A 26,742-nucleotide genomic window follows, 5' to 3' on the forward strand; every position below is an offset into this window, starting at 1 on the left:
ACTATTTTTGTTGACCTTTGTCCATGGAAGGTCCCTGCAAAATTTCATTGAAATTGGTTCAGGGGTTTTGGAGAAGAAGTCGAAAATGTAAATTGTTTACGGACGCACGACGGACGACGACGGACAAAAGGCGATCACAATAGGTCACTTGAGACTTTTTCTCAGGTGACCTAAAAAGCATATGGCTTAATTTGTTTTTGTTAAAAGTAGTGATTGGCAATCTGAATCAGTTTAAAATCATAATCGATGATGTTTGAATTGGCAGTAGTAAACAGATTGATGACTAATTGCATAATCGGTTTATAATTTTATGGGACTGAATAGTACCCAAATACAAAGATGCTCCAGGCCCAATTTAGTCAAAGTCCATAAAGCTGTTCAGGACTAATACAGTTTTAAAGGAAAAGTTGACTGACAGACGAAGGACGCTGCAGTACAGCATAAGCTCACCTTGGTCCTTCGAACCAGATGAGCTAAAAATGACAACATTATTTTTACAATAATAAACACAGAGCTCTTGACTATACATTAGGTTTCGCTCTTAAATATTGAATGGATTCCAAGCAAGTTTTATGCAGTTTTGATTTTGAACATAATCGATCATCAGTCTGTAATTAAAAACCTATTATTGTGGCAGGTTTTAGTGTGTATCATGGTCATCTTCTAGCTCCTTACTAATGAGAATTTCCCTAAAAGCTCCATTGGGAGAGCACACATTCATGTCCATCCTCATTCCTGTGTCTTTAACCACTCATTTGCTCCTGTAGATCATTCCTCGAATCACGATGTACTTTCAGTCAAGCTAGAGTTACTTTTGATAATAGTGTTTCCTATAATCTCAAAATTTAAATTGCCTTGGGTAATATTTTACTGGTTTACATAAAATCAGACACAGCAAGAGAGACGGAAAGACACACATACACACACACAGACAGTCAAGATGACAGACAGACAGATAACTATAAGTAGAAAAAAAGGCATTTGGTCCTATTGTTTCTTAAGATAGTGATGAGTTCTAATCATTAAATGAAAGCATTTACTTTCTGGAATAAACAATTGCACTGCTTGACATAGTAGTGTTTCTGAGTGTAAGTTCACAGATAGTGGTCAGTAGATAAATATATCTGGATACCAGTTCAGTTTGTTTATCATCCACAGTAGAAGCACACCAATCTTTTTCATTTTACAAATTGTGTCTATTGCACTTTCTGTAGTGAGACGGAGATAGAAACTGGGTTCTAGAGGTGTTCGAGGGCATATTTAAAAGAGAGGCCCAATGGGCCTGCATTGCTCACCTGGTATTAATCTCACACTTGTAATCTTAAAAATGGACTAATTTTCAGCTACAAGCAGAATATCAGTGATTGATTCATAAGAACCTATTAAAAAATTTAAACATATGACATTAGGTTGAAAGTGGGTCAATATCATTCATTTGAACAAACTTGGTAGCCCTTCATCCCAGCATGCTACAGGCCCAATATAATAAGTACCCTGGGCCTTTTTGGTTATTGAGAAGTGGTTTAAAAATTTTTAAGACATTTGACCCCTGTGACCTTGAAAGTGGGTCAAGGTCATTCATTTGAACAAACTTGGTAGTCCTTCATCCCAGCAGGCTACAGGCCTAATTTAATTACCCTGGGCCTTTTGGTTATTAAGAAGAAGTTTTTTGAAGATTTTAAGACATTTGACCCTTTTGACCTTGTTAGTGGGCCAAGGTCATTCAATTAGACAAACTTGGCAGTCCTTCATCCCAGCATGTTACAGGCCCAATATCATAACCCTATACCTTTTGGTTCTTGAGAAGAATTTGTTTGAAGATTTTAAGACACTTGACCCATGTGACCTTGAAAGTGGGTCAAGGTCATTCATTTGGACAAACTTGGCAGTCCTTCATCCCAGCATGCTACAGGCGCAATACCAGTACCCTGGGCCTTTTGGTTATTGAGAAGAAGTTGTTTGAAGATTTAAAGACATTTGACACCTGTGACCTTGAAAGTGGGTCAAGGTCATTCATTTTAACAAACTTGGTAGCCATTCATCCCAGCATGCTACAGGCCCACTATCAGTACCCTATATCTTTTGGTTATTGAGAAGTCGTTTGAAGATTTTAACATATTTGACCCATGTGACCTTGAAAGTGGGTCAAGGTCATTCATTTGAACAAACTTAGTAGCCCTTCATCCCAACATGCTACTGGCCAAATATCATCGGCTTAGGCCTCTTGGTTATTCATAAGAAGTTGTTTCAAGTAAAATATTGATGATGGACGGACGCCACACCACGGCGAAAAAACACTTCAAAGAGGCATGGTCTGGGAGGGGAGGGGGTTACTAGTGTGGAAGGTTTAATTGTACATAAATGATCGTGATAACCTATAATGCTAGTTTCAAGCCGAAGCAGAGGGTATACTCCCATTAGCTTGTCAATTAAAGAGTGCATGTGGCAGACTGGAAATCTATAGGTTGTTGGCTCAATACCAGGTGTTAGCTATATATTTGCAGTACAGTATTAAAAATGGCTAATTCATTATATAGAAATTAAATGACAACAGGAAAATATGACAAAACAAACATGTTCATTAAGTAGGGTCGATGCTCCTTAACTTTTAAAATACATTGGTCAAAAAAACAAACTTATAAACTTTTAAAACTTTAGTGCCAACAAATTAAATCCAAAGAGTACTCCTCCAACCCTGGAAATGTACTTGATATTGAGGTTCTTCCAGTACCATACAGCTACGTACATGTACAAGATGGCTGGTGGCGACCATATTGCTGTTCCAATTAGTCTTAATTATATAATATGACTGATATTCAAATATATATTTATGAACCAATATATTTACTGGGAACCTAAATGTCAAAGACTTCTTCAGATAATAACAAACTTAAGCTATCAAAATCCAATATACAATGTAACTTCCAGGGGGCCAAACCTTTTGTAACAGGAAAGATAATAGTGTGCTTCCACCGGGGATCGGTTACCCTTGAATCCTAGTCGGATGCTCTACCACTGAGCCAAAGGGAAATTCCCTCTAGCTCGAAGCCGACCTTAATCCTATGTACAATTGAACCCTGCCACACTACTCCCCCCTTTTTAAATGTGTTCGCCCTCGCACACCACAACCTATGTTCTAACTCCCTGTCACCACAGAGAAGGCAACGGACAACATTTGTAACAGGAAAGAGAATAGTGTGCTTCCACCGGGGATCGAACCCCCGATCTTCAGGTTCCTAGTCGGACGCTCTACCACTGAGCTAAAGGGAAATTCCCTCTAGCTTGAAGCTAGAATGCGACCTTAAACCTATGTACAATTGAACCCTGCCACACTTTTATTCGAATTTCAACCATTCTGAAAATGAAATATGCATATATATATAACATATGGTCATTATAAGTACCAAGCTAAACTTTCACATGAAATATGATAAAAAAAAATCAGCCGCAATATATGATCATGCAATAACAACGTCATTTGTAACAGTAATCAAATGTGTGCTGCAATGGGAAGAAAAAATGCAGCATTCAGACAGGGATTCGAACCCAGGACCTTGAAACGTCAGTCAAATAACTTAATACTTTTCAGTGTTACTGTTCGCACTGTTCATCAATATTATTTTTCTTATAAAAAAGATATAAAATTCTCCATTTTGCATTCATTCTATTTGGAACTCAACACACCCTTATTCTCCCTAGGCCTGGATAGGACTTGAATGCTAGTCGTTTCAGTAACAGGTAGTTTCGGTAACAAGTCGTTTCGGGAGTCCCAAAGTCGTTTTGGGACATGACACAAGATGTTTTGAGACTTAATCAAGTCGTTTCGGGACATATACAATTTTCACTTATAAATTTCATTTCGCTCCCGTTTCATATCAAGTCCTTTAAATACACAAGTATGGTTTTAGTCTATGACCTGCGTAACGACTTACCCGTGCTTTGGATCATTAGAGTTACCAGATTGCTAGTGCTTGAGGGGATACCTACCAACATTTACCCGATTGACAGTGTGTTGATACCTGGTGAAACTAATCTTATTATCACATACAGATCTAGAGGAACTTATGAAATTCAACATTCAATTTCTTTCGTTATTGATAGGTTGATTGCTTGTTTGATATTGTAATAATATGTTTTCAATTCACTATATTCTCCATTATCGACATAGAGAGACGAATGAGTTTCAATGATTTCAGCATTTTATTTTCCCTATATTGAAATTAAATTTCATGAAAGTAAAAGCGTGAAACACATAGAATATGTTTGAGACATGTATGAGAATCAATTCATCAAATCAAGCTAATATACTTTGAACGATGTTATTATGTTGTGTATTTCTATTCATGTTTGTATGACGGGAGAAGGCTATAATCAGGGGTCGACACTAACGGTAGACCGGAGGACCGGGTCCACCAAAATCTTGGACGGTCCACTTAATCTCCAAAGCTGGTAGACCGCCGGTCCACCACATATTACTTGATTAGTGTATATATATTTGAGAATATTGTTCAGAAATATAATAATAAAGACTTTATTTCCTTCGCCAGCGAGCCGTAAAATCCCATCTGGTTAAAAAATGTATCGTATTTTCGTGTTGTTAACCCGCTAAAAGTTGTCGTTATCATTCTTGGACGAGTGAAGTGCGTGAATCCGCTTGCGGTAAGTCGGAATCTTTTCAGCGTTTGAGTCGCTAGTGGTATATAGTTTGCCGCTATTATAAGCACTAAAATGACGATGACGTCACGATCACGGTGGTCAACCGATAAATGAAGGTAAACTTAGCCTCACAATTTCGTGTTACGTTTTGATTTCTATCGTATTCTATAGCGTATATCGTTTAGGTGATCGTGTCCGTCGATTAACTTAGTATCTGTACTAGACTAGTACCGTATCGCCTGTGTCGCGATTTTTAAATGGCTTGGTTTACAACCACTGGCAAAAAAAAAGTTAAAAACTTCACCAGAACAAAAACAACACGAAGTTTGTATGGGCAACAAAAAGGATGATATCCTTTCAGGAGTCATGGAAAAATCGTTTACATGGCTCAATAATGATACTGACACAAACTTAATGAAATGTAGGGTATGCTGCACTCAGAAGATGATTCCGAAATGTCCAGGAAGGATTGAATAGAGGTGCAACAAAATACGTAAAGACTACTGTTGGGGCAAATTTGTTTGACATTCTGACTGTATATTGAGATAAAGATCATATAAAAAAGGTATAATACTATAAAAAAGTATATTATTTTATCCTTATTTTTTCATATGATCTTTATCTCAATTTACAGTCAGAATTTCAAACACCTTTGGATGGGAGCTATGTAAAAAAAAATAAACAAGGAGAAAATTGTTTCATGTTTCTGTGTCATTTACTAAAACTTGGTCATAAATGGAAAAAATAAAAAAATAAGGATAAAAAACAAGTATTTTACAGAAAATTAAAAAACCTTCATTATTTGTTTAAAACCCTCAGATGCCAGGATTTTGCATCTAGCTTTTAAAAAAAATTGGGGGAGGACCCCCATACCCCCCTCTTATTCAGGAGGGGGGGTACCCCATCCCGAACCCACCCCCCACTCCTCGCTACGCTCGTCGACCGGGGCGCAAAGCGCCCCAGATCTGAGAATATTATTCAGGTCTACCAGAAATTAACCAGGTCCACCAGATCAAGAGAGCAAGTGGACCTGCGGTCCACCACCTATTAAAAGTTAGTGTCAACCCCTGATAATACTTAAATTTTATCCAATCGATTGTTTAAATTTATTTGACACTAAAATGTATTTAAAGAAAAAAGGCAATGGTATCTACAGAAGAAAAGTGAAAAAAGATAAATCTCGAAACGACTTTTGACATGTCCCGAAACAACCCGGAAAAATTCCCGAAACGACTTTAGTCTCGTTACCGAAGGACTAGACACCTTGGACTGGACATTAACCTTTTACATATTAGTGGGCTAAACAACTATGACAAAGGGCAAAATACATTTAACGTGTAAAACATGCCATGTCATTGAAAAGGATACATAATCCAATAACAGAGAAAAACAGGAACAGTCCGATGTATCCGCCTCGCTTCTTTGTTTTTTGAGACTGAGCATATCGCACTAAATTTGCTTTCTCTACTTTCTTCACAAAATACTTTTGGTTCTCGTCAAGATACTTCGCTCCATCCTTTGTTGAAAGATCTATTTTTTTCATGTATGTGTCGTCAACAGACTGTAATCCAAATTTTTGCCGAATCGTGTTCTGCAAGGACGACGCCATGATGCTTACGAAATGAAAAGTAGCTACATGTAGTCGATAGACTATAAAACCGCGAGAAAATGCTTCGAGTTATTCGATGATTACCCGGTTTAATTTGAAACAAAATGTAATAAAATCAAGTAAAAATAATCAACAATTTTCTAAACTAGATTTGGAAACTAAAATAATATTTCTATACGAGTTTTATCGGTTACTTCTATTTGAATGACGTTGTCAATGTCGACGAAAGGTTTGAAATGAAGGTGTTCATCATCGTGTCAAGCATTTTAGAGACGCAGTGTTTTGATTTTTGACATCGACATTCAGATTCACACATTCACAACAAGGTAGGATAGCTGTGTTTACATTTATTTCGGTCATTTTGTTGAACTGCATATTCAGGACAATACGTATATGCGCTATTGCACAGAGATATGTGACGTTTATTTCGATTTAGTCGCGTGTTTACAGAATAATATCAGTTCAGGTTGACCTGTTTTGTTTGGTACTGTAGCCTTACCAAGGATATCTAGTGCATTCACCCTTCTCCTATAATGTTACATTAATGTACATGTAAAGTTTGAGTCCAGCTCTTTTACGGTTCCATATCTAGTTCCATGTCAAATCATTCCATCATTCTGAGTCGTACGATGGCCGATATCAACACAACAAATCCCGAGTTTCCTTTGTCCCTGACACCAGACTTACTTGTAGATATTTGGACAGATACTGAGATAGATATTGATTTGACATCTATCTGATAAAATGTCTAAGTTTGGTTCCCGGACCAAAGGAAGCTACTAGGTACTAATATGTACAGTTAAGAAAGTGTCGCCAGCCAATATGGGCCTGTAGCATGCTGGGATGAAGGACTACCAAGTTTGTTAAAATGTATGACCTTGACCAACTTTCAATGTCACTGGGTTCAGATGTCTTTAAATCTTCAAACAACTTCTTCTCCATAACCAAAAGGCCCAGCAGGGTACTGATATTGGGCCTGTTGCATACTGTGATGAAGGGCTACCACGTTTGTTCAAATGAATGACCTTGACCAGTATCATGCTCAGATGAAGGGTTACCAAGTTTATTTTAACGAATGACCTTCACGACCCATTTTCAAGGTAACAGGGGTCAAACATATTAAAAACCTTTAAACAACTTCTTCTCAATAACCAAAAGGTATAGGGTTATGATATTTTGCCAGTTATATACTGGGATGAAGTGCTAACAAGTTTGTTCAAATAAATGACCTTCGCTCATATTCAAGGTCACAGGGATCAAATATGTTTAAATCTTTAAATGACTTGTTCTGAATATATTCAAAAGGTCCAGGGTAATGATATTTAGCCAGAAGCATGCTGGGACAGAAGACTATAAACTCTGTTAAACTTATATTAATAATGTCCTTGTTCGACTTTTAAAGTCAGAAGCGTCATATGTTTAAGTCATTTATTAGATTTAAATGAATGGAACAGATATTTTGCCTGTAGCTGTATATTAGTCCACTTTTAAGATTACAAGTGTGAGATTAATACCAGGTGAGTGATTCAGACCCATTGGGCGTCTTGTTTGGATTCGCGTTGTGCATGACAATTGACCACTTAAATTGACTTAAAATCTGACCAAAAAATCACTTAGTGAGTTATGAGAGAGGGGCTTGCAGACACCTGCCTTGCCTGCGACAGGCCTATTTTCTACTTGCATGGAAAAAGGGTACAGTAGTAAAAAACAATTCCTGGATAAAGCCATGCATTATATATTATGAAAAGTTCTTGTTACACAACCAATAAGTGTTTTTAATTGACGTTTTCATGACTATTTCGGTATACATACTCTGTCACCTTCAATTCATCAGACAAATGACTAGTGAAGTGTGTGCATACAAAGGTGTAATATGTGTACGAGTTGTCCACAAAATTGATGTTGATTCGGCTATGCTGTAAGCGTATGTACAATAATTAACAAATCAATTGTTTTTGTCAGATTGTAAACAATACAATTGTTATACACAAACCAAATACTGAAATTGAGTTTATGTTTTGTCATTAAGTAAAACGACAAAGCAGATGCTAAAACTGAGTATACGTACATGTACATGGTTTGCCATTTTGTAAAAATGTACAGATTTCATCAATCTGATTATAAAGGGCCATGGTTGCAGAGTAGTTTCAGCATCTGACCATCAATGGTCACTAGCCCTCCACTGCTGGGTCACAAGCTAGCATGGGGCAGTCTGCCAGTTGGTATTCTTTCTCCAGGTAATCCAGTTTTCTAATTTGGGCTATTGGGCATGGGGATTTCTGGTATACTGCAGTACTATACTAGGAAACTTTCGGCAAGTCAAATATGTTTTTGTCGATATAATATAGTTTTGCCTAGTTTTAATTTCGCCCTTCACATAAGATAACTATAATTATTATACCTCTACTGAGTTTTCCCGACATAAAATCAATACAATAAAATGTCCTATTTCCCTAAAATCACTTATATCTCTCCATCTGAGGGCTACTCCCTCCCCAAATTAGTACTACTCTGCAAGAAAGGACTACTCCCTCATGAATTTTTGTAGGCGGAACTTATAAAATTCCAACCATTGCATGCTTTGTACTAATATTCGCTGTCATGATAAATTAGCTATAAACTGCAGCGAACATTTCCTGGTATACAGTAGTCACCAGATCAGTGATTAATACTAATACTCCAAAATGAAAAAAAATATACATATAGAGCTTCGAAGTGGAACTCTTCTTTGTAATTATAAATGATACAGTGGAACCCTACACCTTAAGGCTAAATATATAACAATTACAAGAATTGTTTTATTCTTACAGTCTTCATCTATAACTATCTTTGGCAACACTTTATATATCTTGAAATGTATTCATTTTTGACAGGCAGTTGAGGTTTTAACCTTACACAAGAAAGTTGGAAAAATGTACATAATGTTTTTCAACATTTAGGATAATAATCAATTTATTTGTGATAATTCCATGAATGTTGTCAACTTCCAGTCTCTCTGAAACATGTACTTCCAATTGGTCTCCATAAGATTTCAGAATATATATAAAGGGTGGCTGGGTCATCAAAACATAAGCAGGGGAATAGTCAAGTTGATGACAGTTGACAAATTCATGTTTTTGCAGGTGGGTTTGATGGATCAGCATGGGGAACTCAAACAGCCACAAGCGGCCTGGATGTAGCAACAAAGTGGAGCACTGGTCACTGATTCAGGCTACACCAGTAACTGGAGTGCTGCAGTCTTGTTCCTATGGTCGCTGGATAAAGACGCAGCGCACTATCTGTGGCTACGCAGACTATGCTGATTTCACTACTTGTCGCGAGTCCAGGAGAAGGTGTGGAGTACTTGCAAAACCTGACACTACATGTGGGCGATACTTTGTTCCTAGTTTCAAGTCTAAGTCTGAATTACAGATAGTGGAAAAACAGAAATGGTATATTGGTAATTTCAAACTTCCTCGAGTCCCTGTTCCAGACCCTCAATGGGTTCGCCATTCTCAACATAATCGCAATCGCAGGGAATGCAGCGTTGTTGCATACAACAATGGACTTGTTGTTGTTCAAATAAACACCAATAGGTATTATTTGTCACCCAAGTTCTACATACTGGACATCGAGACAAGCCAGGTCATAGGTCATTTTCTGATGTTCTATCACTGTAGGAGATGGTATGAGTGCTATATTTCAACAAACAAGCATAGGATCCTGTTACGTCCTGACAGTCTGACAAGGGTGGTAGCTTTACCTGACAATTACCTGTTGGAAAACGTCTACATTAATCCTGACACCAACTACTCTAGTCTGTCTGTAGGAACCATCCCACCAATATTTCGTGCTCATGTCGTGACATTTAATGCCTTAGCTGGTGACAACAGAATTGTCATGGCATATCAAAAAGATCTGGAAATCCGTTCTGTAGAAACATGGGATATTCTTTATGGTGTTCAAAATCTGGAGCTCCCTACAAATATACAGCAGATGAAATCCAGTCCGCTTGGTGACTTCATAGCCTTGCGCTGCGTTCACCCTGTTCATTGTAAGGAGTACAGTGTCAATGTGATTGCTTTGCTGAACTTTCGGACGCTAGACATTTTGTTCAAAGTTGATGTGTGTGGATGTTATTGGCCAGTGTCAGAGGTTATCAATCTTCAAGTCTTCCCCTATTTTTCTCCTGGTGAGGCATCCATATCTCTGATGAAGAATTGTACCTATCACCGCAAAGTAGTCACATACAAGCTACCGATACCCCGATTGAACCTGCAGTACCTGTGTCGCAGAGCAATACTCCATCTGACAAATTATAGAGATCTGAGCAAACTGCCTCTGCCAAAGAAGATCATTGCCTTTCTCCAGGCTAAAGCAGTTATGAACAAGGACAAACCATTATAATTCAACCCATAGCAAATGTTCTGTCATCAAGGAGAAACCATTGTAATTCTTCAACTGAAGCTACCGGTACAATGTACATGTGGGAGCCATAAGGAACTAATAACACACATATCCTTTTTGAAGCACTGTGTGTGTAATTAACATACAATGTACTTCTTGCTTTATACTATAGTTACAAGAATGACAAACAAAACAATGGCGGTCTTCCTTTTTTGACTTCCGAAAACTTGAGAAGTTATGGCATGTATAAGTAGGTAAACAATGTTTTTCAGTGTTTCAGTCATTTACACTCTGGATCAGCCATTGGCTATGTATTTATTTGTACAGTTGGTTTGTCACAGAGCTGTCTGACTATTAGTGAGTAGAGCTGTAGATTGATATTTTTCATAAACAAGGTATACTGACTTGACTTAAAATTCATGTTATACACAAACAATTACATGTTACATAAGTTATCAAACTGAACAATTTCGTGCTGAAGACGTTTTTGAATATTTCCCATTTATTATATAAGGATGAATAAAAATGAGACTATAAAACAGAACATATATATATTAAAGTGGCAACGATGTGCTCCCGCACATTTCCACACCTCAATTGTAGTTTGAAGAGTTAAAATATATTTACTGTTTCAATACTTATGTTTTCATGTATTAGTGGTGATTCTTTATAGATAGAAATATATTGGCAGCTACCTGGCAGCCATATTTCTTTGCATGTTTATATTTGTAAATGTATATTGTTTTATTGACCTTCGAAATGATTATGAAACATGTGTATTTGCACAGCATGATAAAATGACACTGATGTCAAGAAAGCTAGTATTTTCGACTGAAATTTCTAAGTGAAGTTATATATTTTAATTTCCATAGAAAAGATTGTAAATGTAAAGCAAAAACTTTTTTTTTTTTTTAGAAACCAAAGGTGTGATCTGTTTAAGCAGGATTTCACCAAAGCTATACTCTTTAAAATGGTCATCAAATAAAAGCTATACTCTTTACACATACCACTCTGGGTGGCCCTTCTTTGGGAAGACAGTGTATACGTATACGTATGTCCCAGTAAAAACTGGTTAAGTCTACTTAATTACTGTTGTATTATGGCTCACCACTCCGGTTATTGTATCCTTATTTGTGATAAAAGCATAGGATCCTGTTACGTCCTGACAGTCTGACAAGGGTGGTAGCTTTACCTGACAATTACCTGTTGGAAAACGTCTACATTAATCCTGACACCAACTACTCTAGTCTGTCTGTAGGAACCATCCCACCAATATTTCGTGCTCATGTCGTGACATTTAATGCCTTAGCTGGTGACAACAGAATTGTCATGGCATATCAAAAAGATCTGGAAATCCGTTCTGTAGAAACATGGGATATTCTTTATGGTGTTCAAATTCTGGATCTCCCTACAAATATACAGCAGATTTGCCAAATGAATTCAGCAGGGTTTACATAATGACGTTGCCATGCAATAGTTAATATAACATGATATAATTACATGTTTATACAACCTAGACCATTTGTCACTTCATAGATTACCATCAAGCCATTACATTTCATTGTCATAATATATATCAAAGAACCAGAGACTGAATGATGTGAATGATGTTTAGGTTATGAGCCTTATAACTTTTGATAAATTGAACTGCATCACCATAGTCACCATACAATTCTTCTTACTTTTTGAAAACAAAATGAAATAGAGGCATACATAATGTACATGTAGATGGGAGGCAGCAACTAGTCCAGCGATATACAAGAATAGCTGGTCAATGTGTTACATTATGTCCTTGTATGGGTGCTTAATCAATCTTCATGTGAGAAAAAATAACATGATTTTTCATAGTGTTTAACAGTACATGTATTTTAAATATAGCGGTTTTTTCAATCAATGTTTATAAGACTTGCCTCATTTTCTCTCCATAATAAGTTACGCAATAGTCATATATCACTGAGAATTTTGACCTTTAACCTATACAAAGACAGAAAACATAGAATTTCTTTGATCTGCTTAAATTACTATTTAATATTTATGTTGCATGAACAACCATGTCCTCGAAGATATTAACCTCAGTCATAAACTACATGTATATGGATGGACCGTGAATCTGGAACCAGATTTCTTTTTCATTTCACGTTGAATTTCCACTAAGTGATCACAATATCTTTGAAGCATTAGAACAGTGTGTGTAGTCTTATAATATGTCGTTTTGTCGATATTTGGTGATTGTTCATTACGTCCTGAAAAAGTGTATATTTTGGTAGTGATTGTGTAGTAATCTAATAACAATTTCGACATAAGTTATGTTTCATTTTTTTATAAGGGTAATTACTACTTCCAAAAAGGTAGAAACAATATAAACAATTAGACAGCATATATCGAAGAACATATATATATATATATATAATTATACATCATTTATATACCTATATAATTATACATCTCTTTAGCCAAAGATAATTCGTGACCAATCTGTCACCCACCATAGGCCAAATAGTATCGTTGAGTAATTATTTCGATTAATACTTCTATGCCAAATTATTTATTATTGTAATTTTCTTGTTGATATAAAATTAAGAAATATTGGTGCTAGAAAACATAATGGCAGGGGTCAGTCAAATATGTAACCCTATACTTTGTAATTACTTATAATTTTGAATTAGGAGCATCTCAGTTTTTGTAGTAGTACACACTTAGCTTGAATGGCGTTTTAAGAATACTGTGTCATCATTCAACTGTGCAATTGTCAAGACGATGCTTGGGAAATGGTAGACAGAACATATAGATCTGCTAAAATATGTTTGTGAAGTGACACGCATGCATTCCTTGTTATAGTAACAGTGATAGAAAGGGTGTGACTATGAACTGAAGGACATTATTCTTCACAGGTTTTATTGTCCCTTGTATAACTTTTCTTTCAATTTTTATCATATCATTGGAGAGCACAGTCCTTGCCAGATATAAATAAAAAGAAAAATACGAGAGAATAATCTGATTTAAAATAAAAACGCTTTATAAGTGATTTTAAATAATGAAAATTCATAATTAATCATTTGAATGAGCGTTACGAAGCAAGTTTCTGTCTTCTGTATGACGTAATAATGAGTATCGTATCAGTAGCTGTCGTGTTCATGGGGAACGTAAGAGAGCCTTTACCTGGAAACGACATCAGTCATTATCGTTAAAGGTAAGATATATATTACCACTGGAACGAGTTCAGTCAGTTGTTATGAAACACTGATTTGTTATTTTATTGTCACATATATTAAACTATTCTTGAATTCATGAAAATGTTATTACATGTATAGTAGTTTAACATTGACCAGATATAGCATTAAATATTGACATAATTATACAGTCAGGTTGTGTTTCAAGCGGTTAGTTGAGTGTCATTTTTTGCATGAACTATTTTGCTTACTTACATAATTATGATGACTCTATTGTCTTACTTTTCAGACGTGGATAGCTAAGAGGATTATCTTAATATCGTAAGTATTACTATTGATAGTGGTAGAAAAATGTCTTGAAATACGAATTGATCATCTGCAGATGATATACTCCAGAATATTCTTACATCAGCAGAATTTTTTCAAAAAGTAGTTCAAGAACATGGCTTGATGCAGCTTTTTCAATCAACGCTTATCGATACCACAGGCATTTGTTTCTGTCAATAAAACAGTCCTGACCAAACAAAATCACACCCTACTCACGAAAAGAAATATGAGTAGGGTGTGATTCTTTTTGTCAGCGATATTTTTATTGACAAAAACAAATGCCTGCGATCAATACTCTGATAATTAGTGGTAACTCATGACTAATATATTATTATAACACTGAGAAGTTAGATTTTCCTCAAACGTTGGATATTTTGCTATGTTGCGGCTACACAATATGACAATGTTTAATTAATTGTTGATTTCTATTTCTCTCAGGTCGTTGCCTCGACATATGATGTACACTGGGTTTTGATGCCTCTTGAAAATATTTGCCACGATTTATAAGAATAAAGAACCCATCCGTCTTCGTCCTTCTTTGCTGGTAACATGCACGAGTAATACAAACTAACCACAATCTAATAAAAACGAAAAATAAAATGTAACGGCATCATAGTAAATGTGTTCTTTAACATTTTATTCAAAACTTTAACAGCTTGTTCATAATCATGTCTAGGCATAATCATATACTGAACAAATATAGCTTTTTGAACATATTTATATTTAGTTTCGTACTTGATTTCGAAGTTTGGTCCCGTTGCTTAGTGTTACATAATGTACGTGTTTGCGTATAATGCGTTTGTGCTAGTCGAACAGAAATCTATTCAGTGCCATTTATGTCCATTTCCACTCTAACTTAGCCTGTTTACACTGTTTACATGTGTGAACAAAACATAATGCTTGTTTTATTACTTTACATATAGGCAAATGGAGAAAATTCGTCCCATTAAACAAAAAACAATGGACTGCTTAGAAAATATGTAAGTGCCCTCGTATGTGGTGAATATTTACCATATGCAGAGAATACTATGTAATGTTTTACATTGCGCAATGAGCAGTTTTTACATGAGACCATAACTCGATTATGAATGTCGAAGACAGCAAACTTAGCGTCACAGCCTTTAGCGACATTGAAGAGTTACCGATGCCACATTTTAATGATTTACGTAAGTTTAAACTCATTGTTATAGGATGGATAATATAAATATGTGTATAGTTGTGTGTGTTTACATTGACGATCATAGGATATAGAGGAAACGCGTTTGAAAATTTTACTTCTTTTAGATTTAAAAACAAACTTCGGAACTCGTTTCATAATGGACATAACTTAGTCACATACATAATTTTTACGCGTATGTTTTTTTAAAAACATTTTCCTCATTGAAAAAATAAACATTTAATGTAGAAATATAGAAGCATACTGGGTGTTCTTACTGAACAGAAGCGAATATCCGATAGTGATTTGTTAAGTTCTAGTTTTTTGAAGCCTTTTTAATTAATCTTGTTTTACACTTTATGAAAATAGCAATACACCTATTCTTCTGTACTGAAACATATACCCTTCTTGGAATCAAGAGCCATTTTATCTCCACATTGAACTTATACAATTATACATTTTGTCCAAAAATGACTGTTACTGCCAAATGTTGCCCTTCAGATATACTGTTTAGTGCTATGTGTGGATATATTGGTCTTACTTATGTGTGTTTATATTTGTCTTATATCTTCCATTGTTTATTTACTCTATGAACTGCCAAATGAAAGTCGTAATGTGTCGTAGATATTTGTCATGTTTCATAACTTTTCAGAATTCCTGAACTGTTGATATATACCTATAGCATAATTGATGTTGCATATTATATATTAGTAAAGAATCGAAATATGTGAAAATAAAATATTTAAATGTATTTTTGTCAGAATCACTCAGTCAAGAACGGTTTGGCTTCTTCAACGTTGGTAAAATTAGACATTAGTAATACTAACAAGAACACATGAGCATCCAATGACATAGTTTGCCTTCCAAATCAAAGAAATATTTATTTATTTTTCCCCAGGATATATATATTTTGTCGCTCGTACAATACAATACATTTAAATATCACATTTGGAAAGTTCAATTATAAACATCCATGCAGAAATAATATTTTCCTCGCCCAGCACTCGAAATAACTTTTATTATGTCCATTTTAACTTTATTTTGATAATCGAAATACAAATGTTGAGGTTGGTAATACTTTAAAAGTTCGATGTTTGAAGATAACAATTGACAGGCACTTTAACTTCTTTAATTTGATGAGCATTGTTCTAGTATGATGTCATCAGGTTGTGAACGTGCTATTTGTGCTGTGATCATGACGTGACCAACTGTAACACAGGTGTTTTTTGTTACGATGCGCATGAAATCGTGAATATTAGATAATTCCAATCTTCAAATTTTGGTTTTGTATATATATATAAAAACCTGAAACATTTTCGCGGATTTTTTTACTTATTAAAATGGATTGTAATTGTAAAATTTACTATATACATTTGAATTGTAACATAGTTTGCATGTTTAACTATGATATACTTTTAGATCAACATTCGATCCAATGGTTGTACACTAATAATAGTTCATTATTGTTTCTTTTGCCTTTTCCATTAAATTTGAACTTCATTGAACAAAGTTGCAATAGTGCAGTAATTTTATAGTCTTAAAGTTTGTATACGCTCGTCAACATTTTGACTAGATATTATGGTGTTTGGAGTGTACACCCGGTCACGCATTGATTTCCTTGAAACGTCTCTGAATGTAATGAAAATCAATAGCAAGAAACAAGCAGAATACACAAAGACATAGGTCGAAGTTGAGCAAACTGCACAACCAATTCGCATACTGGGCTCCGTTTGGTTGGTAGTTTCTGCACATTAACTGGATTAAATAACAACCATAGTATACAATGACAAAAGGATAAGTTTGAATTTGAAAAAATGCACATACTTAATTTGCATACTACACTCTAAGTGATCGACGTTTCCGAACAATTACTAAAACAATTGACCGGATTCTGATGAAACTTAATATTATTGTATCAAGACAAAGGCTAAGTTCGAAGTTGAACAAAATCTGCCCTTGGCATTGGACGCGCGTATCATTGATCATTTATTAGGGGTGGATGAGGGTTTTGCAAATATTATATTACACAAGAAATCTGTTTGCCTGTGTTAACATTAGTCAATTTTCTTTTTTAACAACAAAAGCTTCATACCAAACGTTTAATCTTTTTGTACATCTTCCCTTTAACCAAAGTATATATATTATATTTATTGATACGGAATATGAGTCGTTATTGTACCTAAATCCGTGTCCAGTGGAGCATATTTTATGCAATATATAAACTGTATATTAATGTGGATTAACCGTATACTTTCCTATCAATTATGATATTGATTATGATTATTTATTTTGGATTTGTTTCTACAATGATTTTAGATAATGTTATCACTTACGTATCATGTATATATTATTCACCCTTGGGTTTCTAGGTTGAGTCCCATGTGATATAAGCGTCACATTCTTTGTTGTTTTGATTTACCATTATTTGTTGTTTTAATTTTTATTTATTTGTCTTTTTTTCTTTAGTAACACTTGGTTGATTGGAATACGATAAACTTTGTTCAATATTTTTTATTAAATACGAGTGATTTATGAGATACCCTTAGCGGTATCCAGTTAGTGATCAACCACTGCTTCCTAATCGTTGAGTTTTAATTCAGTGGACTTAATTCAATTGCGGTTAAAACATGTATAGCCATGATACCTGATAATAAAGCGTTATATCTGCAAAGCTCATCTATTTGAAAATTTGGTCAGCCTAATTCCATGAACAAATAGCATTGAATGTTCAATTTGTCGTGTACCAGTCATAGTACATGTCACACCTTGGTATTTATGCCCTTGTTCAACGACGATAATGGAATCAGATTGATAGTTGTTGCTTGTATGAGATTTCGAACCGAGTATTCGAGTACAGCGAGATTCGCATGCTAGTATGCTAAAAGATATAGTATTTATCTTTTATTTAGTGCTTTTAATGTGTTGTGCCAAGTTTATTTAAGCTTAGTGTTTCATGCCAAATGCAGTTATCATTATATATTGGTTGTTGTTTTTTTATCTATTTATTTTATTGTTCACGTATGGTTTTTCATATTGCAGTGTGTTCATTAGCTTAATGATGATGTTTTGTGTCGAAAACTGACGATGTCTATATTGTTGATCCTATTTATTCGATCATGACTGCAACATACTTTAAACACACTTATGTAAGTGTTATTACAGCTTCATATCCTGAGTACAATTGACTTGCTATTATTGATTACTGCATCTGCAAAAAGCTTTAATTTCAGTGGTATTTTCTCTTCGATATTGAAAATACGAATCCATGCAAATCTGAACACGTGCATTCACCTTACCTTCATGGTCGTAAAAATAACTTAGTGAGAAAATAACTCTCTATAATTTGCATTACTAGATCTTTTTTCGATAGACAATAACGTTAAACTCTAGTTGGTTCTACCTAATACAGAAATACGACTCGTAGTCTATATGAATTTTGTCATTTCATATATGCTACCTGCAGAAACTTTCAACGACTTCAGCTGATATGGCTGGATGATGAGCTTGATAAGCTGTTTCAGCAAGTAAAATTCAACAGTAACAATAATACAAAATCCGGAATGGAAAACATCAGTCTATTATTACTATTATTAAATAGGTATTCTGTTCCTAAAGTACATTATACACACTAGCAAGCACGGTGATATAAAGCATGATAATAAAACATTTTGATATGTTGGTAATTTCACCAGAAATAAAACCGCATAATTAAGACCGCTATATACTTGCGTTTACAGTAACTATAATGAATGCAGTTTGTAGCGTCATTTTTCCGTGCAGATTGAATTTGTTATTTATTGTGTTGTTTTTATTGTAATATTTAGAATAAAGTGGTCAAAATAGAACCTATCTCTCTGATTTTTTATTAAACAACTAGAACATAGCACGGTTGATATTCTTCTGGGCTCTAAATGGTTTTACACCACGATGGACGTTTTCGGAAACTCCGAAGCGTCACAAGGTACTGTCTTACGAAAAAGAAAAAAATGGCTTCCATGTTGGTTTGTCTGTTCAAACGGTGAAAGAGAAATGACGTCTGGAGTATGTTATAAATCCTGAACACTTACCACAAAACTGCTCACAGTCGGCAAACTGTGCTTTAAGTATGCTGGCTCATCATTTAAAGTATTTAACTTTCTTATAATCATCTACAGACAAGAAAACCAATATCAGTACTGGCATAAAGCGTTGGTCAGTTTTGCTTGTTTTATTTCTGGACCAGTTCATGACTTTTACCGAAGTAATACTTGATCACAGAACCGTTTTTCAAACTTTCACACAACAGAAATAATTCTTGTTCATTTGAAACCTACTAATACGAAGAAAGGAAGTGTGATTTTTGTTGCTATTATGGTTGGAATATCCCCATCTTCAATATCATGGGGTCAAAGGTCAGATTAAATGAGTTCTTAACAGTGGCGTCAACAGCAGATAAGCTGTTGTTTTTAGTCCTTATCATCTTATCAGAATTAACACCAGCAAAATAATAAGAGTTGACAAAGTGTGGAAAAAACAAGGAAAATGTCCACTTGGGAAAAAATGTGACTTTGTAACTCCTAAAACAATTGATATTTAAGCACAGTTGTTGAGAAAAGCACAGCAACCAGAATAGTAAATCACAAGGAAGTGTTATGAAATGCTCTATATTATTATTATTATGAACTGCTACCAAGACATTAAAAGACATTTAATAAATATCCGTAATAGCACACGCTCGTATGACATGTATAATTATTTAGCTAATCATATAACCATACTTGACGCGAAAATTCAGTAAATTATTGAGTTGCGGTTATTTCATGCATACAGCTACTATTACATTGAATATTGGACAGTTTTCAGTTATCGCCAAGGATCAACTATTGCTATTTATTATATCAGCAAATGAACTAGATTTATGCCGTTCGAATTCATTTATTTCTCATAGTACCGTCAACGACGAAGTTATCGACGAATCTTATGACAAAATCGCAGACCATCAAGATTACAGTCCTAAAATGTTTCCTCTTACAAATCTGAATTACCGTTCAAATTTTGAGTTTGGGATGATGTACATTAAGGTATAATTTAGCTGCTACAGCTAAGCATTTTCGCTCTAAATCGGTCCTTGAATGGTACAACTTCAATGTAGATGACGAATGATTCTTGATACAGAATATCCACATTGCCCGGCAGTGTCTTATAAGGTACACAACCCCTTTGTCTTCTGGAATGGTGTACCTGAAACAAAATTAAAGAACACATTATACAAATATCAGTTTCCAATAGCCGCAATGTCCTTTAACTGAATGTTTGTTTGCATGAGTTACTGATTCAGGACGCATTTAAAGAGCTACATTTTTCGCCATGTGTAAAATATTGTACATGCCTCTAACCTAAAGAAACCCAATCTCGAATTTTGAAAAGTACTGGTTAGTTGAAAATTAAGGAAATCTGCTACCTCACATATTGTACTTATGAATTGTGTTTAAAATGCAACGTCACAGGAATTAACTGCTTTAAAATTTTCAAAACATGCTAACAAACCATGAAGATTAGAGAAGTGGTGTTTGGCCTAATAGATGCTGGGGTCGGAGGCCATTATATTTGTTTTTTAAAAGTAATTTAGACCAACATTCCAGCTCAGGGATCAAATGTATGAAAAGTAACCTCTGAACTTCTATTTAAACATGTAGCATTGAGTAATGGAATATATGCCAATGAGCTTGATGACTGCCAAACTCTTTGTTGGAATAAATTACCTTGAGCCACATTTAAGGTCGCAGGGTTAACTATTTATATAACATCTTTAAACGATATTTTCTAATAAAGAATTATTTCGATAAAAGGTTAACCGGATATACTACTATGCACATTTGACATCATAATAGTCATTTATGTTGGACACTTTAAACCTCTTTTAAAAAGTTACAATGCCTAGAATGATGACGGTTAAACGGAGAGAAAAATCATTTTTACCTTCATGGACTTTTGAAAGATCCCATTCAATTCTTGTTACACTTATTTTCGCGATCTTCTTCAAAAGACTTTTCAAAATTACCTCATAAAGGGTACGAAAAAATAAACCGTTGTTTAGATATAAGTAATTTTACATATAAATGAGTACTTGGGATATGTTTTAACTCGTGGCACACCCTCGATTTCACATGACACTCTTCTCCCTCTTGAATTACGAATCACACCACTTGCAGAATTCTATGACAATGTTTGTGCTTACACGTCGTAATTTGTCCGTGGTATGACTATGTTGCTGCTCATTCTTTGAATACGCCCGGGGACGTGGATGGTCCTGTAATTAATTTGTTCAGTCCTGTTATTAACTTGTAGATTTGACTGATCCCGGTCGATGTATACATACTTCAAGTTCACTCCAGCAGCGTCTGGGAAGTTCCGTTCAAACGTCTCCTACAATTAATAGTTTTTATAAAGGACACAAATAGACTTGTCGTACTACTATGGACGTGTGTCCTGTCCTTTTTTACTGTACTGTATTGAATTTCAATTTAACACTTGTCTATTCACGTTCCTCAATACGTCTTTCTTACAAGTAATACTCTTATTTTCGAGGCCATTTAGACAGATAACCAAGTAAGACTGTAAATTCAATTACTTCTTTTAAATAGTTTGTTGACATACTTGTCAAATCTCAAGATATCTTCTTATTTGTCATTATCTCGTATTCTTGGTAAGGCAACACAATTTTGCAACCTACTGAAGCATACTCAAGACCGGATGTTCGCTGTGATGAATACTCAGCATGTTAAGAGCATAATAGTTTCGGGATAATATAGAGAAGAAAACAAATAAAGGAATTATCGGGTTGTTTAATCATGAAACACTGGTTTCAGATTTACGTAATTGTCATTTCGTAACCGAGATGTCATATATATTATTAGATTACCTCAAGGAAGTAAATTAGCATTCTCCATTCGCTCGTTACTATGAATTCATTAACGTCTAAATAGGCCGCGTATCCGAAACCACGTAGATATTCTATGCAGTGGAATATAGCTACGAGCTTGTCCTGGTCTAGCTGACGACGGACAGCATCATCGGTCGGTATGGCAAAATTACGATCGACATCATCTGCAATATGCAAATACGAATTCTTTAATTTTTTAATAATTAACACATTGTAATTCTCATAAAAACTAATATGTTATCGCTTGACTATATATGAGGCAACTACCTAAATGTATAAATGATCATTATCCTGATATTGATTTAATAAAGAAGTGAAAAGAAATTAATAATGAAGACAGGCAATATATCTATGACTTGAAAATTGCTTTTTGATAAAGAGATAATTATTTAAGAAATGCAAATAAAAGTTGATTTTTATGACTCCAAGATTCAATACACATTCAAGCTGTTCGATTATTAATAAATACTCTCCCAACAATTCTTGGTTGTTTGCCACGGTTATGCAACTCTTATAAGTTTGAACGTTAGAAAGCACATAACGTTATGGGTTGTGTTGTTAAATGTCCTGCTCTGTATATGAATTGATGAAAATTCTTCGAACGTGTTACATATATGTGGTTCCTAGCCTGCTTAGCCAATGCCTCAGAAATAAGGAAAGCTAACCATTTCACGTTCCAGTTTTCTGGAAAGTTACAAAAAATTGTGAAACCGGTTCAACATACCTTGTGATCTACCAGGTAACGGGAAAGGAAACTCATGAATCTCCAGAAAACCATTTTTTAGATAATGTGATAGCACCGTCATTATTTGAGCATCTGGAAGCTGAAGAACCAAATAGATCTTATCCACTCCTACAGATTTGTAATATTCCAGCCATTCAACTAGCTGAATAGGACGTACCTCTCGTGTTAGCACAGAATAGATAACAAATCTGTTCGACACTCTTGGCCTTGAAGGATAAATAACGTTTGTAAATTGTTTAGTCATTGCACATGTCTTGGAAGCTGATATCATAGCAACAGAGATCACATGATTTTTACTTGACGATAATGAACATTTGTATTGTCGAGCAGATAACATGTTTTCGTCGTATGGAGCATATGGAGCATTTAGTGGTTTTGCATTAACTTGAACTAACTGTGCATCTGAAGTCAAAATACAGCATTTGTAGTTCATGTTACTCGATCCGTCCCACACATTTAGTGTTATTCGGGTTTGATCATCAATGTGCATCACTGCAGAAAACACGGAGAGTAATGTGGAATCATGTAACCGGATGTAGTTGCGCTTCAGAAACTGAAAAACAAATCATCACGTATTTCTTTATTTAGTATACAATATGTACATATCTGTCAAATAAAGTTAGCACAATCAGGAATATACGGAAACAGACTTACTCAAAAGATTAACACATACTATCAACTTTTAAAACTCTACACGTGTAAGTGTGTGCATGAATGTTTGTCCTAGGAATGTATATCTGTGATGCTTGTTATGGATTTGTAACTCCAATAGCTGATTTACAATGCCTCATCACTTGAACACTACGGCACAGGATCCATTATACCCCATCCCAACTGTATTCTACTTCAATCTAGAAAAAGGTAAATGGTTAAATGAACAAGAATCAAAGAATCAAAACAAAAACAAATAAGATTGCTTGAAATCAGTGTCACCGAACTCAACATAGATATTGTCAATCAAGAACGAAACCTTTTACATAATTTCATCCTCAGGGCATTTCGTGTTTGGCCTTTGTTGTAATTTTCACCAAAAAATGTTCCAAAATGATTTTACAACCATATATGTATATCGCTATTCGCCTTTTTGGGGGGAAAGTCTTATAATAAAAGAGCATGGAGTCTCTTAAGTTTGGTTGAAGAATGGTGGTGCAAAGAATGGAAAACGCAACAGTGATAGAAAAATCCTTTTGAGGTGAAGATATTCAAAATTGATCTGTTTGTCAACATTCTATTAAATCCACTTCAGAACAATACAGTGTCACGGTAAAACTTTGACACTGATTTAATGGCACTTAGAAGTCGTAAGATGTTTGGTGTACTGCATGGTTGATCGACTAGAAGAGCGAACGATAAAACGTTGTTTTAAATGATACTGGTGAAGTTTCGGAATCCAATACACACGAGGTAGGTCCGTATCGTTATCATCAGAGCATTATGTAAAAATGTAATACAGACGCGTGATAGCTTGTATTTCCTCTTTCGAAAAATTGGAAAATGTATAGATAATCTTTTTTCAGTCATGCCTGGTTCTTTCTGAAGACAGGATATGTAATGATGTTTGCGGCATCGAGAAATGCAGACTCTGCAAATTAATTTTGGAATTATTGACCTTTTAGTTTGACGCACTCTGGAAGAAAATCTATAGCCTAGTGTCTTGCGTAGTTTTCCCAAAAAAATCATCGTATCAGAAAATTTATATTCCTGTTCATAGAGGCATCTCGCTGCCTAGGACTCCTTATGAAAAATATCTCCTAGTTTTGCATTATGAGTAATACTTAGATCGCCAGTTACTGTATATTATAGTTGATACTTAATTTGACATTTTTTTAATATGGTATATTTTATAGGTCATACTTTAGTTTATTAGTGTTTACTTACAATACTATACAATCAGACTTTGCCATTATCGCTTTTTATATGCACTGATCGCATGATACGAAACGATAATTATAAATATCAGGATATAGAACAATACAAAGTACCAAAAGTTGATCATCATTACAAGACCTTTGAATACTTACCAATATTGGTTGAAAATATTCGATATTCATATATATTGTGTAAATGAAGATACCAACTATTGTGCTTATTACGAAACACAGTCCCCGGGGAAGGGGTATGCGCGAACGACCGGAACTGTAAGCCATACCCCTTCAATGGAAGCAGAACATTGTATTAACAAACGTAACAGTATATTACACATACGTTTTTCGCTTCATTCAACACAAAGTCTTATTCTAGACCAACATTTACTCATAACAGACATTACTAGGATAAAACCGTTCTAGGATACTATCGGGATATTTTCAGAAACGTTATCTTTTTGGTTTCGAGAATCTATTTAGGGTCTTTTCGTCTCTGTTTTGTTGTTTCGAAAATTCCACCATGTATTCGCTAGGGAAGCGTTAAGCTAATCATGCTTCGGATTTCAAGATGGAATTCCACTCCAGTATACGTATTATACATGTAATTATCCAAGCAGTTATGATACGAATTTAAGGCTTATATAGTAAAAAGTATTCTGTCGTAAACTAACAGATAATTTCGTTATTTTTGTAGTCCGCCACCAATAATATGAAGAATACTTGGACTATTACAAGACTGGTATTATTCAATATGTATTGTGAACTATGTGGGGTTATTCCGTTCAATGCTATTAACGTCTTTTGACTAAATAGGAAAACTAGCACTGCCACTCATATAAACATTGTCTTTGTTGTAAACATTCCAACACGTAGAGCCTTTATGATTAACAAGACCAATTGCTGACTTAGTCAATGTACAGCTAAACAAGAAATTAACACATCACACAAATCCAATACTTACGATTAGAATAATGACTATGGTGAAGAATTGGATATGCTAACATGTACACAGGTTGACATTTTACAACAATATATCCACCGAATCAATCACGTGATTATGTTTTGTACACCCTTTGAATGTTATCAGTCACCATTGTTGTTTTATCTATCGTCACGCCGATTGATTACTTCGAGCTTAAAGGTTATCCTATTAAGACAGGTTTTATATGTAAATTTGTTTTTATTTAAATGTTCTTTAAATATTTAAAGAAATCATCATGAGTGCATATAATACATGTAACGTCTTGTGTAGAATCGCTTTATTTAAATCAAGTTCTGCCTGAAATACATTCTGTATAGCCAATAGCATGCATATTTGAAATAGGTTTACCATCGTCTCTTCTTAACAGTATTAGTATTTTGAAGATTTTTTATTATTATTTTGTGTCCGTTTGGATGGGAGGTACAGTAAAAACGGATGCTATTTGCTTGTAGTAAATCTTCCAGTTTACATTTTGATTATAGGCCTATATAAAGATACATACCAAATAGTAGCAAATCAACACTAACGTGATTCATTGTAATTAATACAAAAACAAACAAATAGTGGGAACTCTCTTCTACAAAATTTCCAAATGAACATAAAGGATGGTCTTCAAGATTTCTTTCGAAAAGATGACGTTATAAAGAACTGGATCCGAGACGAAGTCTACTGTGATATACTTGGCATTGTCTCGATCATAATTAATGATACTCTGGATACGTCCCCTAGCGTTTTCGTCGAGCTCGACTATGGCAACGAAGTATTGTGACAATCTAAAGTGAAATAACTGAAGGTAAATAAGACTTCAGATAGAACTTAGTAGTGCATCTGATACCTGCAATATAATTTTACGGTTTTTGTTGAGAAAGGCTACGTACCGAACATGTACATTGTTGACGTTGTGATCACTCGACCATAACCTGG

At 34.8% G+C, this 26,742-nt stretch overlaps 3 protein-coding genes across 4 annotated transcripts in view; 1 reads left to right on the forward strand and 2 right to left on the reverse strand.

The window, feature by feature from the left end:
• The window catches only part of LOC110443049 (cytochrome c oxidase assembly factor 3, mitochondrial-like), an 8,337-nt gene extending 2,035 nt beyond the window's left edge, over nt 1-6,302 (reverse strand). Inside the window, exon 1 of the mRNA XM_021487016.1 lies at nt 6,025-6,302. Within this exon, the coding sequence (XP_021342691.1) occupies nt 6,025-6,265 (241 nt within the window). The 5' untranslated portion in view covers nt 6,266-6,302. The remainder of the gene's footprint in view (nt 1-6,024) is intronic.
• A 192-nt stretch (nt 6,303-6,494) lies between these two features.
• Nucleotides 6,495-19,147, forward strand: LOC110443047. 2 transcript variants are annotated; one of them, XM_021487015.1, is made up of 4 exons: nt 6,495-6,591; nt 8,392-8,502; nt 9,388-14,142; nt 14,587-19,147. In XM_021487015.1, exon 3 carries the CDS (start codon nt 9,407-9,409, stop codon nt 10,649-10,651), a length of 1,245 nt encoding a protein of 414 aa, XP_021342690.1. In that variant the 5' UTR covers nt 6,495-6,591; nt 8,392-8,502; nt 9,388-9,406; the 3' UTR covers nt 10,652-14,142; nt 14,587-19,147. The 2 variants fall into 2 exon arrangements, with proteins under 2 accessions (XP_021342690.1, XP_021342689.1); XM_021487014.1 differs by lacking the exon at nt 8,392-8,502 and having other exon boundaries at nt 6,497-6,591.
• A 1,061-nt stretch (nt 19,148-20,208) lies between these two features.
• On the reverse strand, nt 20,209-25,866 carry LOC110443081. The gene is made up of 6 exons (XM_021487064.1): nt 25,798-25,866; nt 24,993-25,122; nt 22,951-23,524; nt 22,206-22,390; nt 21,522-21,709; nt 20,209-20,524 (listed from the first exon to the last, which is right to left on the reverse strand). Exons 2-6 carry the CDS (start codon nt 25,116-25,118, stop codon nt 20,332-20,334), a joined length of 1,266 nt encoding a protein of 421 aa, XP_021342739.1. The 5' UTR covers nt 25,119-25,122; nt 25,798-25,866; the 3' UTR covers nt 20,209-20,331.
• Between the last annotated feature and the right edge of the window lie 876 nt (nt 25,867-26,742).

The sequence above is a fragment of the Mizuhopecten yessoensis genome, unplaced genomic scaffold (assembly GCF_002113885.1).
Source record: "Mizuhopecten yessoensis strain PY_sf001 unplaced genomic scaffold, ASM211388v2 scaffold716323, whole genome shotgun sequence".
Lineage (NCBI taxonomy): Eukaryota > Metazoa > Mollusca > Bivalvia > Pectinida > Pectinidae > Mizuhopecten > Mizuhopecten yessoensis.

Excerpts from the sequence above, each read along its gene's own strand:
- LOC110443047 (XM_021487015.1), top strand. The coding sequence starts at position 9,407 with ATGGGGAACTCAAACAGCCACAAGCGGCCTGGATGTAGCAACAAAGTG.
- LOC110443081 (XM_021487064.1), bottom strand. The coding sequence starts at position 25,118 with ATGGCTTACAGTTCCGGTCGTTCGCGCATACCCCTTCCCCGGGGACTG. Across the intron at positions 23,525-24,992 it reads AATATTTTCAACCAATATTG|TTTCTGAAGCGCAACTACAT; the intron begins GTAAGTATTCAA and ends TTTGTTTTTCAG. Across the intron at positions 20,525-21,521 it reads CCACGGACAAATTACGACGT|GTACACCATTCCAGAAGACA; the intron begins GTAAGCACAAAC and ends ATTTTGTTTCAG.